At 46.0% G+C, this 16,217-nt stretch overlaps 1 protein-coding gene across 6 annotated transcripts in view; it reads right to left on the reverse strand.

The window, feature by feature from the left end:
- Positions 1 to 16,217, reverse strand: part of GRAMD1B (GRAM domain containing 1B) — a 378,746-nt gene that overhangs the window by 24,295 nt on the left and 338,234 nt on the right. For 3 of the 6 annotated variants that reach the window (XM_050921943.1, XM_050921941.1, XM_050921947.1), the window contains 2 exons: positions 10,405 to 10,425; positions 6,979 to 7,002 (listed from right to left, as the gene is read on the reverse strand). The exons of 1 other annotated variant lie outside the window; for it this stretch is intronic. In XM_050921943.1, coding sequence (XP_050777900.1) covers positions 6,979 to 7,002; positions 10,405 to 10,425 — 45 coding nt within the window. The remainder of the gene's footprint in view (positions 1 to 6,978; positions 7,003 to 10,404; positions 10,426 to 16,217) is intronic. 2 more of the 6 variants (XM_050921945.1, XM_050921944.1) reach the window with 1 other exon arrangement.

Raw genomic sequence — 16,217 nt, forward strand, 5'->3', positions numbered from 1 at the left:
TCTCTTTGCACATCCACCCACCTCCTCTGCAAAGCAGGAGCAGCACATAGTGATAGCAAGAGCCAGGCAGAGGTGGTCATGGTAAACATTAACTCTACCACAAACACAGGGAGCTGGGACAGAATGACACCATAGGGGTGGTGGTGGGGGCAAGGACAGACGAGATGTTGGGGAAGGGGGTGGATTTCACATGGAGAAACCTCCCTGGCTTTGGCTGTTCAAACACAGACACAAATCCTCTGGCAGGAAATCCAAAGCAATCGATGCGGGAGGGAGAGGACAGGGAGGCTTGGCAAGGGATGGTCTGGGTTGTACTACATAGAAAACTGAAGGAGAACGTAAGAGACATTGAGAGGGAATGGGGACAAATCCTCTGCTCGGAGCTGTACCAAGGATGGACTTGGTCCTAGGTGTTTCACGAAGGATATGCACAGGTTTTGGGGTTGAAATGACAAAAGTGGGCCAAATTCTCTGCTGACACAAGAGGGCAAAACTGTTGTTGCCCCCATTAACACCAGCAAGGAACTTGGCCACATATTCTGCATGTGTTCCAATGTCTTTGATTTGCCGGTGTTTGCAGCCTCTTTTGCACTTTCCCCAAATATTTTAACCAAAGGAGTCTCTCGCCAGGAGCGCACAGCCATTTTTAAAGAGAATGGCAGGAACGCTGAGCAATTTTCAAGTAATTATCGGGGAATTTTGGTGGCAAGTAAATTTTGAATTCCCAATCACTAGATTAGGCAATGCCTGATTTCTAGGCCAGCTTAACAAAAGGAGTGCTTTGCTGATATGGCTATACCAGTATATTACACCAGCAAAGCGATCCTAGTGTGGACACAGTTTATATGGGTAAAACTGGGCTTTTGTCAGTATAGCTTATTTCTACTCCCCCCGAGCAAAACAAACTATCAGCAAAAGCATAGTTTTGCCGGTGTAATTGTGTCTATGTTAGGGGCTTTGGCCTGCACAGCTACACTGGTCAGAGATCACACTTCTTCATACCCAAGTAACGTAGGTGTGCCAGCAAACACTTGCAGAGTAGACCTGGCCTTTATGCTAAGATCCTCCAATCAGAGAACAGACCATATCACGATGACATACACGCTCAATCAAAACTAATCGATACAGGTCAAAGTTTGAATACTGAAAACTTGTAACGAACTGTTGGTGAACTAGATAGAGACCAAGAATTATTTGCAGAAATTAGCCCGTGAATCATTTAAAACAATGGCAACATTTGAGAAAAATCTCAAGCTGGCTGCAGTCAATTCACAAGCAAAAGAGAACTGTGTTTACCAAACAAACTGCTTACTCATCTCTATTACTGGGGCTTTGTGCAGTGCATCCCTCCATATTGTGTCATTGTCTGATTCTGAGTCAGTAGCGGAAGCTGACACGCGATGGTGAAGCTGTTTCAGCCATCACTTTCCTTTCTCCCAAAGTTATACACAGTTTATCTCCCTCAGGTTTTTTGTGGGGTGGAGATCTTTTACTCTGAGAGCTTGAATCTCTCTCTTGTATAGTACCTCTTGGTATTCAGGACAGCAGAGTACTGTTAAAAAAAAAAAAGTGTCTCTGTTTCAATCTCTGCTCCATTTAACTGCTTTCATTATCATTCTTTTTCATCTTTCCAATGGGCCTTATGCCTCTCCTACTTTTTATTCTCAATTTGAGTATACCATGGCTCTGATTCTCCACTATCTTGCATCTTGTGCCATCATTCACCCCTGTGCAAAGGGAGTGTATAAAACTACCACTGTATTTGGGGGTGTGTGTGTGTGGCGGGGGGGAGGGTGTAGGTGCAAACGGGAATGCATCGTGCCTGGTATTGGCAAATCAGGCCCTGATGCTGGAGCTGATATGAGTTTGCAAGCATTACTGCATATTGCATGACTGTGAGGCATATGCCATAGCTAAGCTACTGTAGATGAAACTATAGCACTTGACTGCATGTTGTATTTCAATCAGTCCTTCCCAGCAAGCAGAATACTGCCTTTGCCAGAGTTTAGTTTTCCATCTTGAACGTATTTGTAATTTGACCAGGGTCTGGATGATGATTTTGTAGAGACCGAGAGAAAAGTATGTGCTTATCACAATCCCATCTCTGGTTTTCTGGTACTTTGTGATGACAGGGTAGCACATGCTGCTTTGAGTGAGATGATACTAGAAGCTGAGTGTTCAATTCCATGTGTGGATCAGCAGACGTTAACAGCCCTAGCTCTCCTCTGGCGCCATTGTTAGGACAGTTCCTTTGTCTGTGCGCGCAGTGTTTGTATGGACAACTGCAAACAATGCAGAGTTTCTCGTGGTGCTTCGTCCCACTCATAGTCTGTGGTTAGAGCTGCGCATTAGACTTTGCTCTCAAAGAGAAATGGATTGAATTGTGCTGCTGTGCTGTCAGAAGCTTTCAGTAGATGTCTTACAGGAAGTTTAAATGTTTCTAGAGGCATTTCAATGATGTAGGCAGAAAGGGGTGAATTCTTGTAAATGAATTTTGGAACCAGGGTGGAACTCCCTGATGCCCTTACCATGAAGCTAATGTGCATAGAGGGTTTAGGGAGAGTTATAGGGAAAAGAAGACATGGAGGGACTGAGGGAGAGAAACACAGAAGGAGAATATTCAACGCAAACACACACCAGGAGAGAGAGAAAGCAAGTTGCAGGGGGTGAACTCTACAGGGAGATATGAGAGTGGGGGTAGGGCTGGCCCAGGGAGCTGATTAGTCAATAGAAAGCCCCTTGGATGGACCTGGGTCTTGCAGGTCCCTGGAGCCAGCTCTGTTTCCTCTAACTCTTCAAGGACATCTCTTTACTCTCGCTAATCCTTTCTCACCAGTGACTGGGGAAGATTATTTGCTAATGCCACTCCCGGGCTGTTTGGCCTCTATCTGCACAGAGATCGCAGGAGATGATTTACAGAAGCAGCACTTGCTACATACAGCAGCTGGAAATGCTGGAGAAGCCTGACGCTCTGGCACCAGACAGCAAAGAACCCTGAGGTCATGCCCCTATTTAGGGACAGTCAAGAGAGGAGGGCCACCAAAGTGATTTATAGTGGAGCAAGCAGAAGATAAGAATGGAAGGCTGGGCTGTCTACATGTCTCCAAGGGGAATCCCATAGAGTACTCCTTGGCTCTGACCTTGGATGTGGAAACTGAGGAATATAAACTGAATCCTCCATGCTCTGACAGGGAACAGGGCCTATTGTCCCAAGCGGGGAAGGAAAGAAGGAAAGAAAGAAAGAAAGAAAGAAAGAAAGAAAGGAAGGAAGGAGGTTTTTGGCAGTGAAATGTTTCCAGAATACACATACAGAAGTTTCAAAACATTTACTGGGTGGGGGGATTCCTGCTAGTGGCTAAGAAAGTTCCTGCTTCTCACACGGCTAGCTCTGTGCCAGAGATGGGCCTAAGCCCAAAATGGATATGAAAACTCACAAACTTTGGAGAAGATTGGATTGGTTCTGCAACCTGATCTCATGGCTTGAGCCCTCTCTCTAGAACGGGCTGGACCAGAACCCCAGATATAAACACTCCAAATCCTGGGAAAGCTTGACTCTGGATTTGAAATTTGTTGTTCATGCCCATTTTTACTCTTGCAGATGTTAGCACCATGGCTTTCCCTTTCACCTCCATGATTTCCCTGCACTGGGCCTTACACTATTCCATACTTCCCTAATCTCAGCTCCTTTACTAAGGACCCTCTCCTAGTGTTGCCCACTCTCACCATTTTATTGCAAGTCTCAAAATATTTGGTATTTCTCTCACAGATCCAATATTATTACATGACAATCACAGCTCTCATTTTAAAATAAAGTAAGATTCTTGCCCTTGAGGCTGTGAGGAAAAGCTTGAAAACATGATCCCTGATGTCTCCAAAACCAGGAGGCAAAGAAAAAGAACTCAACATTTATTATAGTTAAAATCCCAAGATCTCTTTGCCAAGCTCATGATTTTGGGAGCCTGATTCGTGGTTTCTTCCCAGTGCTAAGAAATAGCTGTTCCACAGGAGGGATGGTCTCTTGACACCCGATGCACAGCTAGCTGCATTCTCCAGGAGAAGGGGATTGGAAGAATCATTCCACACAGCACAATGGCTCTACCAAACACATCCTATTTTAAAAACAGCAGTGAAGCGATTTCATACATCTACCACAATGCCCATAACACAGCTCTCTTCCCCTGTACGTAATAGCAGCATGAGTTGCTAAGCTATTAGGTTCCACTGCTGGTAAACTCACGCAAGTGAACAGTTTCAACCCATAACCACAGGTGCCAACTTTTGTTGGCGCCGGTAGGTGCTCATGCTCCAACTCCGCCCTCTCCCTCCCCCATTGGATCCCTCTCCAAATCCCTGCCCTGGTCCCACCTCTTCTGCAAGTGAGCTGCATTCCTCCTCCTCCTTCCCCGCCCTCCCACTGCTTTCGCGTGAAACAGCTGTTTTGCGGCGCAAGCGCTGGGAGGGAGAGAGGAGAAGCAGGACACGGTGGCCTGCTCAGGGGAGGAGGCGGAGGTGGAGTGGAGGCAGAGGTGAGCTGGGAGTGGGGGCGCGCCAGGGAGCTGCTGGTGAGTGCTCCGCACCCATCAATTTTTCCCCATGGGTGATCCAGCCCTGGAGCACCCATGGAGTCAGCGCCTATGCCCATAACCAAATATCAGGGATGTGTGGGGTTGTTCTGAGGAGGGGAAGTGAGGGACAGAATTGTATCCCTTTGCCTGTACATGAGGTTCCTTCTAAGCTGCCAACATAGCCCCAAAGTTTGACTACCTCTTTTTGGAGTAGGGCCCCAGCAGCCCATCTGGGGAGCTACTGCTCTGTTTTCCCCAAAGCTGGTTGCTGGATGTACCATTGCCCAGATGCTCCAGGGAGGGTTGTGTGACAATACTGAGGCCAGATATAGCAAGGCGGGATTTTATTAGTGATATTTCTACACTGGCAGAGAGTATTTTTGCCAATATAGCTTATCACTCAGGAATCCGATACAAGCTATTCTAGCAAAAACACTTTTATGCCAGTCTAAACTGCATTTACATTATGTGGGTTCGTAGCTAGAGCTATACTGGCAAACCTTTTCTAGGACGAAGCAGGCCTGAGAAAAGCTCCATCACCTTAGAGCCATTGGACAGGAGAAGATGACATACCAGACCACTTCTCTTACAACAAGAGACCTGTGCTAATGCAGACAGACAACTCTTAGTAAACAGAGCTACGTGACGACTCACTGCTGATCTCAGTCACTGCACACCCACACCTCCCTGTCTCAGAACTGATGAGCAGACACAGAGCACTTAAGCCCAGAAGAGGGACACTCTCAGGGAAGCCTGAGGGCTAAACGTTGACTGCAGAGGTCTGCAGGTGCTTAGTAATGGACTTCTAATCAATCAGGCTAATAATCCTGACAAGCCAGGACCCAAATCTGCTGCTCCTCACCAATGGCTCTGGAAATGCCTTTGGCAGCTTTTCCTTTTCACTGCTATTGAACTCAACCAGCTACCCAATAAATCCATGCTCCTCAACCTAGGAGATATGAGCACAGGTGCAGGGCTGCATGTGTTCACTGCAGATCAGAAATGGGACGATATGATTCAGCCGCAGCCCACATTCTCACAGCAGGTGTGCAATGCAGCTTCCTAAAGTTGGGAAGCTCTTTGGAACAGAGCACTGGCCCCGTGAGCTCAGACTCGGTCAGGAGATCTGTTAGCCCCTTTACGACCAGGGCTGCTGGAAGCTGTAGTCTCCAGACAGAGCAGTTGACCAAGTGTCACAAGACTGGCTACTGGATATTATATAGAGGATTGCTGGTGGCTCAGCCCTGGGGAGATGAGAGCTGAAAGAACGCTCTCCACAGGTACCAGGCAGGAGGCATATGAGATATCTAAGAAAAGTCACCAAAGGAGAACGACATGTCCTCTCCCCTGCCCTGCTTGCTGAAAGCTGGAAGGGCCTCTGTTGGCTCTTGAGAGTTCTCTGTGGAAATCTCCCTAAGGTACTTAGCTGGCCCGGAGGAAAGGGACCTGAATTGGTACTGTATTTTAACTCTCAGACAGGGCACTTGCCCGTCAGCCTACACCACTGACCACAGGGCACAGAAGGAGAAGGGCTAAGACAGATGGAAGGTCTCTTCCATTGGTTCTGTACTTTGAACTTCACAAACTATAAACTCTCCCCCCACTCCAGCTGATATGATCCTGATGCAAATCTCACATGCATCTCTTGGAAAGCATTGGTGGCACCAGAGAACACACCAGGAGGCAAAAGAAGGGTGAGTTCTAAAGTAAATTTTCACAAGTGGAGGCTGCTATTGTCTTGGAAGAAGAAAAGAGAAAATGGAACATGGGAGGGAGTAACCTCTACCAGAGAAGCAGGGACAGGTCCAAGTGGTGTTAAGGGGAGGGGAGATAACATAGCAGGCCAGACAGAAACAAGAAAACCAGTTGAAAGCAGCAGGAATAGGGCTGGTGCCTCCACAGCCAAGGCCAGTGTATTAATACAAAGCTTATGGGCAGGAGTGCTTCAGAGAAGAGCTGACTCCTAGGGTGCACGAGGCTCCATAAGTGAGGGTGAGAGTGAGTTTGCATGCAGTGCATATGTACCTGTGTTTCATGTGTGCAGGTTTAAAGACACACCCTAGAGCTGACTAAACTGCAAGACTACACCAAAGGTGAGTTCTCTAGATGCTCCCTGGAAGTGAACTCTTATTTATGGATCTGTCCCTGGAGGTGAGGGAAAGGGAAAGCGTCTGGCTGTCCCCAGTGCTGGAGATCCTGGCAAGATGTGTGGGAGGGGCTGGCCCAACATAGTGCAAAGCAATAGCAAATTACTGACAACTGTTACGCTATCACTAGCATTGATTCCCTTCCTGGAGCTCAGGTGGCCCATCCCCATTTCCACATTGCTGCTTTCATCTGGCCACAATGGTTTTGTGGACTAGAACAAAAAAATAAAATTAAAAAAATCACGTAGAACGCAGCCAGTGCTTACTCTCCGGATGTGCTGTCTCTCATGCTGAAAATACATGGAGGAAAAACAAGAGAACAGAAAGATAAGATAGAGCAGACAAAAAACCACAAGAGAACCACAGAAGCAGATCACACCAAAGCATCATGCAGCAGGGGATGGCTCCCAGCAGTCACAGAAACAAGCAGCTCTTGTATAAAACACAATGCCACCTTCAGCTATGGTTACTTTCTTCTTTACATGCTTCTTTATGCCACTTCTTCACACTCCTTCTGCCTGAGCTCTGTGTTTCTGAACACCCGCACCTTTCTGTTCATGTCAGTCTGCTCTCCATACTTCTGATCACCTCTCCACCTTTTCTTACTGTCTGCAATCCATGTTTACTCCAACCCAGTTTGTCTCTCTCTGCACTTCTGACCACTTGCCAACACCATCTGTCTACACTGCTTCCATATGCCTCCAAAGGCAGATGTTGTCCTGTCCTTGCTTCTGTCCCTCTCCTTGCCTGTCTGGATGTACTGGATCCACACTAGCTCCCACTGCAGTCAGAGAGTTTGGTCACTGACTTCAATAGGAGGAGGTCTATTGTTTTCTGCCCACGTTGTCATCTTCAACCTTGCCTATCCTTACTAAACACCTTCTCCGACTAAAGAGGTCTCTTTGTCTACACCCCACCTCTCATGAGGAAAATTCCTGTTTCAAATCAAAACTCACTTCAGAACTGAATTAGTCAGCAAAGAGATTTGATTTTAGAGATATGGAGGATTTAAAAATAAATAAATAATGGTGACAACAGGAAGTGGTGGCCAGGCAGACGTTCAAAGTGAGTGAGGGAAGGAAGGAAGGAAAGAAGGAAAGTGCCTGGAAAAGTTTGGTGTCTTTTTAGCTGTGCAATGAGAGAAAAGTCCTGTCTCAGCCCCTTAGACTCCCAGAGGAGATAGGCAGTACATACTGGAGGGTGGGAGCTGTGGATGAGGGATACTTTGGTGCAACTCGATAAAACATCTCCTCTCCGTGATTTCCATGATTCAGCGCTCACAAAAAATGCAAGTGCTGTACGACTGTGATGTGTACACAGCTCAACAGATTGTGGAATCGGTCAGACACAGGATCAATTTCTAGGGTATCTCCTTGCTATAACCTCTCTGGGGTCTAGGCTCCCAGGTTAAGAGGGATCTAATGCTTTGCTTTCTCCAGTAGTCAGGTTCTTATGTGTGTTAGCTCTAAATTCATCTTACTTTAGAGTAGGTGATCATGGACATTAGAGGTCTGTATCAGAGCCTCACAGATTGGCTGGAGGGATCCCAGAATTCTCCTAGCACCCAGCAGAGGTAGATACAGAATTAGGCCACAGGATAAGAAGACTTTTGAGACACCCTGGGAGAGGAGAGGGAAGGAGAAACAAGAAATCCTGGTATGCTCACTCACCTCTAGATATTTTTGGCTTTACTCTCAGGTTTGTTTTTTGTTTGTTTGTTTTTAAACTTTACTCTGCCTTGCCAAGAGCCTATACAGAAGTTGGGAATACTGTTAGCCAGGAGAGCCGGAACCTTGGGAAGCATGAAGCCAAATAAACCTGGACTAAATCACTACTAGGTTAGCATGTAGTCTACATCAGATGACTTGGGAACCCTTAGTCAAGGAGCTTATGGATCCAGTTCAACACAGCATAGACACCACATGTTAAATCCATCCTTCTTCAACAAATCACTTAAGCATGTGCTTAACTTTAAGTATGTGTCCCAAGTTCAGCACATGTTTTAAGTGCTTTACTGAACAGCTATTGACTGCTGAATAGAGGACATATGTTCAGATTTTTAGAGGTATTTAGGTGCTAACTCCCAATGATTTCAGCAGGAGTTAGTTGCCTAAATACTTTTAAAAATCTAGGCCATACTCTATACCCTAGAAAAACCCAAGGTCATTGTCAATGAAGAGCCACAACTTTTGAGAGTCTGGACTGTGGAGAACCAATAGAAACTGCCCTTCCCCAGAAAAGCTGATGATGCAACGGTTCTTCTGCACTATCACTGTCTTCCTAGCTAATAACAGGGACACAGCAAACTCAGTTTGATGGCCTGAGATATAAGATATTGAGTGTTACACTGAGAAAGATATATCACCCAGACCTCCTGCCCAGTGATTCACTCCTGCCAAAAACTGCCATGAACACTCTTGAAACGATGTACTTTTACCAAGTGTGCAGCCCATAAAAAGGGCCATAGTCCCAACTCTGGAGTTCCAGGGCTAGATTTTTAAAAGTGCTCAGCTCCCAATAGCTGCTGCTGTCTGTTATGGACACTTAGGTGTCTAAAGGGGAGCTGAGCTCCTTTGAAAATCTGGCTCTGAAGTCTCTTTATCCTAAGAAAAGTTATAGTAAACAAAGCAGCCCCGCCATGTGCTTTTCCCATGACCTGCAGAGACCACCTTGGGGCCTGAGGAGAGTTCAATCTCCATGTTTTATTCAGTCCTTGGCCTCTTTGCTGAGCTTTCAACAGAGCCCCACTTTAGTGACTATTGCTGAGGACTTCCTTCTGATGGGGCAGCCACCTGTTCCTAGGGCAGCTGAACATCTGCCACCTAAGTCACAACTTTCAGCAGCTACTGACCTGAGATAGTGAGCTAGAAGGGAAAGGCTCCATTCCCCATGATCAATCCTTGGAACATGCCAGGCCCTTTTTAAACTGTGCACTTTTCCCACCCGATAGTCTCAAAAAAAAAAAAATCTCTAATTTTCCACCTAGGCCCAATTTCAGGAAAAGTCGTAAGTGTAGTAATTGCTGGAAAGGCACTGTCTCTCCGATGAGGTGTTAAATGAAAGATGCTATTTTAACACGTCATCTGCATAGCCACTGCACGGCTGGTATCTACTATCAGACCCTGGGGGAGGGCGGAGTTCATCTGTGCAAGGGAAGCTGACGCTATTTGCATGGGGAAAATCTGAAAACTGACAGCACTGTGCCTGCAAACGCTGCCACTCATGATCTCAAATGGAAAAAAATATCAGATCAAGGCAGAAATGAAAGACAGTTTATGTTCCTGCAAGCTCTGTGGGCAGGAGATTACCCTCCCCCGCCTCCAACTCACTCCAAAAGGCGTGAACATTTTCATATATTTGTAGCTCTGTTTGGTGCTATATAAAGCCAAACTCTATTCTATTCCAAGGATATCCAATGAGAGACAGGATCGGGAGATCCTGACTATGTACGTGCAGCAGGAAGCCTGTGGCTGAGAGGACACATTATCTGCTCCCATTCTTGGAGGCTCTTCTTTCTGACATCCCTCCTTTAAGAAGCCAATCCTCTCTTGCCAGCTCTGAACCAATCCCCACCCCACCTTTTCTGAAATGATCAACATGCCCCAATGCCATTGCAAAGCCCCTTTTAACCCAGCCCGCCTTCCCCACCACCCCCACATGTACCAAGGGACAAGAGAAACTGGAGTACTTACATTATACCAACTCTGGCTTTTCTGTAAGGACAAAATAAAAGAGAAGTATTAGTTATTGCAGAGATCTTAGTATGAGAGAGAGAGAGACTGAGACTAGTACCCATCTGATATGTACAGTATAACCATTCAGCAGAAAGTGGGAATAAAGACAAAAGACTTTGGTGGGTTTCAGAGCAGAGCCTAACATGTTTATTCCCAGTTATCTGAGTTAAGAACAAACCTAGAAGTATGAGGTTATAGCAGGAGGCAATTCAGGCGCTCACACACACACACATACTTTGTAATCATTTCTGCAGAACAGCAGCAATTAGAGCGAATGATCACCAATCATTTCTATTACAAGCTTCATTTTCCCACAGGCCTGCTGGCTAGCTGATAAAAATGCCAGCATGTTCTGAGACCCCTTCCAAATAAATACTTGAGGAACTACTAGGGTGAGCTGGGAACTTGATTTCACTTCAGTCACTCGCAAAAGGCATCAGACAGACCCTCCAAAAGATTTGGATGTGGAAAGCACCATGTGAAACAAAGAGCATGAGAGAGAGAACACTACAGTAATAGAAGTGCTCAGTAGAGCTGGGCAAAACTGATGGCACATTTTCGCATGAAACTGATGTGAAGAGTTTCTCTGCCCCTCTGCCTGTGATTTTGCACCCTGTCATTGAGACATTTTGCACTGTTTTGGGAGGCTGGGCCATTTGTCACATTTGAGCACGCAGAAAAACCAGTTCAGCCGGAAAAGTCATGCTTGCCTTTTTCAGTGGGAGGTGAGAGCAGTCAGATTGCAAGGGGAGGGAGAGCAATATGCTCTGCATTCCGGCTTGGTGTCCCAGGTAATACTGCTAGCGCTTAGGAGGCACTATCATCCTCCTGAGACATGCCTGGAAATATGATTATCCCCACTGTATAGATGCGGAAATGAGACATGGGGGGCAGTCTGGTCTAGTGGACTACAGAAGGAGCTTGGATTCAGAGCCCTGGACTCTCTTTGAACCAGACTCGCTCTGTGACCTTGGTCAAGTCACTTCACTTCTCCAGGCTCCAGTATTCCCACCTGTAAGAGGGGGCAATTATATTTATTATCTACCTCCAGGACATTGGGAAGCATAATGCTACTGTGGACTTGATCTGCAAACTCTTCTTCATGCAGATAGATCTTACTCAAATGAGCAGTCCTGTTGACTGTGCTGGGGCCTCTCATGACACTAAGGATGTACAGGGTTGAGCCTGTTTGTAAATGTAAAAGTATTACTAAGGCCAGACAGTACCAGAGAACTCGGGGGAAGGGAGGCTCCATTGACTAGACCACGCTACCTCTCGACACCTCTACACACCCTGATCACTTCATGTTGTTTGCAAAAATGCTACAATTCTACTAACCTGATGATAAGCTATTTTTAAAAATCTTTTTGCAACAAATACTTGGCCTATGTCTAGGTACTGGGAACAGGATTTCACTCCCTCCACTTAGCTTAGAAATGCTACTGTGCTATTCACACCATATAGATATCAGGGCAGTTTTGAGTTCACATTGCTCAGATCAGGCAGCACTAAATGTAATCTGTCCATATCTGCCCCAGACCAGGCAAGAACAGACATGCTTCAAATGAACATCTTATTAATTTCACATTCTACAATATACGCTCGTTTTATAGACAGGGTAGAGAGTACATAACTCTCAACTTGGTACTGGCCATGAGACCTGAATGAAATGATCAGGCCTGAATACTTCTACATTTTGAATCAGGAGATTAGCTTTTGAGTGAGGCTTCCCAGAATCCTTTGCATCAGTTCCCGTGTGAGTTGAACCAGAGACAGGGATAGCAGAAGACTCACAACCCATCCCAGAAAAATGCTCAACTCCCAGTCCTTCCCCCACCCCTCCACCTTTCTGCACAGGTGCAGAACTTTACAAGCACTCAGACTTCATTCATGGAGCCAACCCTACTCAAAGGCCCTGTGCATCCTTGGACATTTTTTGAACCACAGCAAAAACACCACAAGAACATGCAACCAGCTGTGGCCCTCACCCCTGTGGAGCAGAGTTCCTGAAAAACAAAGTGTCCGTTTCTGGGCTCTCCACAAACTTGGGCAGGGGAAAGCGAATCACAGTGAGGACAGATCTTCAAGACACAGAAACAACCATCAGCTTGTGGAGGAGGAAAATTCTCATTGGCTACATCCTTCTGACTCATCCCCTTTCCAAGGCTAGTCTTACCAGCTGCTTTTCCTCCCAAAGGGAGTCCTCAGCCAAAGGAGCAAGGAGAAAACCACTCTTGTCCACAAATGGCACAGAGACCAGGGGCATCATGTGGCTCAATTCTTGCTAACAATAGAGTTTGTCTATCCACCCATTCATCCAGGGCCGGTTCCAGGGTTTTTGCTGCCCCAAGTGGCAGGGGAAAAAAATGCAACTGCGATCGGCGGCAGTTCCAGCGCGCCGCTTTCTTCTTCGGCGGCAATTCGGCAGCAGGGACCGAGGGACCTGCCGCCAAATTGCCACCGAAGACCCCAACGTACTGCCCCTTCCCCTTGGCTGTCTCAAGCACCTGCTTGCTGAGCTGGTGCCTGGAGCCGGCCCTGCATCCATCCAGAACTCATCACCATGGCATATGGGTACCTGAGATGGAGAGGTTCTCATGCCGATTTCTTTACCCTAGTTTGCAACCCTCTGGGTAGCGCAAAGCACAGAAGTGCCTGAAAAGTAACCCCCCACAATCAAACCAAAAATCACAGGAAAATGAGGACTTTTCTGCCACTGAGGCTGCTGAAATGAGCTTGCATGTGCTGTAGACTCAGAGCACTGCAACGAAGATTTCACTCCACTCTGCTGCAGCAGCTGTAGCAGCCTTAGTTGCTGTATTAAGGTAGTGTCATTTTTTTTCTAGGTGAGTTTCCCTCCAGACCTGAATTCTCTCCTGCATAATTATAACCCATGTTATAGTTTCTACAGAAAACTCAGTAGCTGGGCACATGCTCTTGTTTCTGCATTTATTCAACAGATCCACTGTCTATTATATTTCCTTTACCCTTTTTCAGGTTGCAAGTTCATCTTGTTAGGTTTATTCCTATATTAGGGATTCATTTTCTAGGGACTCTGTTTTACTTCTGCCAAGGTTTGGTTCGATGCATGGAAATAATTTTGAGGTAAGAGGGAACTTTAGAAGCAGCAATAAGATCTTGCAGAAGTGACTTGAACCTACATCAGGTTTCCCTAAACTTCCCCCTGAGCCTCCAGTCTCCTGCCATTTGTCTGCTTTCAGAGCTCCTATAGAAGAATTCCAAGAGGGGAGAGATTAGAGAGAGCACAGACTGAAGGGAAATGGATTATGGGGTGTAGAAGCCTAGGAGAGAGAGAGAATAGGAGTTATGTATGGTGGAAGCACATGTTACAGGATGCTGGAGGACGAAGACTCTTGTGGCTTCAGGGAGGTTGATGGACTTCTCCTTTTGTGCACCAGAGTAACAAGCATCAGAGAAAGACCTCACAATTTGAAATAACCCCAAACATTTATATAAGATGAAGATTCCTGCTCACAACTTCAGGAGCCTAAGCTTAAAACTGTCTCCTGGCTTCATCTCCAAAGCGGGTTGTGCACTGATTTCTTTACAAGGTGGAAGGAGTCAGGATCAAGGAAAGAGTCCAGAAGAATCAGTGGGTGGATTAAAAAAGAAAGAAACAAGTTCTTACTTTGATCAGGTTAAGTCTGTCATACTGGAAAAAGAAATTGTCACAATTAGAACTGAAAGGAGAAAAGGAAATAAATAATATCTATCATAAATGCTGGAAATAATCACACACAGGACTGAGGAGAGCTTCCACTAACCCACAGGACACAGCACTACATAGGCACAGGGGGGCAGATGCCAGGGGAATCACAGCACACAGTTACTCATCTTTGGCAGCCAGATAACACTTCTCATGGTGCCTTGACAAGGGAGGGAATGGGACTCTTCAATGAGTCTTTTCTTTATATTCTGCTACATCTTTGTAACGTAACATTTTTAACAAGTACTTGCTTGGATTACGGACCACACTGTGTGTAATGGCAGCTCTGCCTTGGTAGATGAAAGGTAATACTATGGGTAGGAGGCAACAGATCATTCAGTGTCTGTATGAATTTCAGATTGCTGGCTGGTACAACAGAGGTGGTCCTACTCCCCACAGAGTCAATGGAGGTCGTACCATTGATTTTAATGGGAGCGAGATCATACTTTGCTCATCTATAGTGCTGCTGCCAGAGGAATCCAAAGCACTTCACATATTGTACATAATGCAGCTCCACCCTACCTTCCAGGAGGCATGAAAGCAACATGATCGACATTTTACAACTTGGGAAACTGAGGCACAGAAAGGTGAAATGACCTGCCTAAAGTTACAAAATTAGTTAGTGGCAGAGCTGGGAATAAAACCCTGGAGACCTGACTCCCAGTCTAACCACTAGGTACCTTTTCCTTTTAATGCTACTCAGTTATCAACTATTGAATTTCCACTACCAGGCTGAAGCTTCAGAGAATAAGGGTATGTGAGATTCCTAGTTCAGGAGACATACTCATTGGAGACAGACACTAAACAAATGTAGCTGCAACAACATGAACTGTATGGGGGGAAGGGGGCTGGCGGCCCCAACTACATGCCTGCCAAAAACCCTAGGCACATCCCCAGGCCAGCTAGCCCACCCCTCAGCTTGTGCTGCCCCATGACTATACACTGTTTAGAATGCAGTTGCTCGATATGACCTAGCGTGAGCATCTCCACAAGCGGGGGATCAGACCCCCAGTTCCCAGTGCAGACATACCCTATATCTCAAGCACCTGCTTGTTTTATGCAATGATTCTCCAGAGGGCTCAAAAGGCTATGTCGTACACAGAAAGCTATGGAATGGGCTCCAACACGCCACCCGGGGCCAAGACAGCTCGAACCTAATGCCTTTGGGGACACACTGAAAGCTCATCCTTCCCATAAAACCTAATAAATAAATAATATTTGTTTGTATTATTGTAACATCTAGGAGCTGTAGTCATGGACCAGGACCCCATGGTGCAAGGCACTGTACAGACTATATTGACAATATAGATCTATTTTATCCTCACCATTCAGACTCAGCACTAGGGGGTGAGTGGGATTAACTGACTCTGAGTGGGGTCACCCCTTTTTATAGGCAAGAGGAAAAAATAAAATAATAACAACAAACCCTGTTTATATTTTAACAGCAAAGCAACAGCTTCTATCCCCTGTGTAGTGAGTATACCAGCTGGCTGGCAATCTAAGGCCGAGGTGGAGCCAAGTGTCTGACTGCTGCACTGGTGAATTGGCTGAGTTTCACCTGTTAGCAATGGATGGGGTAGAAAAGAAACGTCCTGAAAAGCATTGTTACAGGCTTAGCCAAATGATTCAAAATAACAAGTGAAGAGGCTCCCTCTGATGGTGGAACTGTGTCATGACAACTAACATGAAACCGAAAAATTACTCCAGTACTGTACAACAATCACAACTGTATAAACACAGTGTCAAATTCATGGGCTCAAGCTGTTTCTCCCCCCTCACCAATCTGAGCTGGTTTGCATAGGAAATTGGCATATTTTTCTGCTTGCAAAACGAAAAGCTGAAATAAAACAATAAGAGGTTGAGAGATGAAATATGAGTTTATTCATCCTGCATGTCTGTGTGTGTTCCCACTGCTATCTTCCATGATCCTGGACCTGGACGCATCATCTTCTGAGCTGAGAGGGGAATTTAATCCACTATGTTCATTAGCCTTGAGCTTCCTTTCCCCACACTGGGCCACCAGTGGGAATTCATCCTGATCCAA

The sequence above is a fragment of the Gopherus flavomarginatus genome, chromosome 13 (assembly GCF_025201925.1).
Source record: "Gopherus flavomarginatus isolate rGopFla2 chromosome 13, rGopFla2.mat.asm, whole genome shotgun sequence".
In the NCBI taxonomy this organism is placed as follows: Eukaryota; Metazoa; Chordata; order Testudines; family Testudinidae; genus Gopherus; species Gopherus flavomarginatus.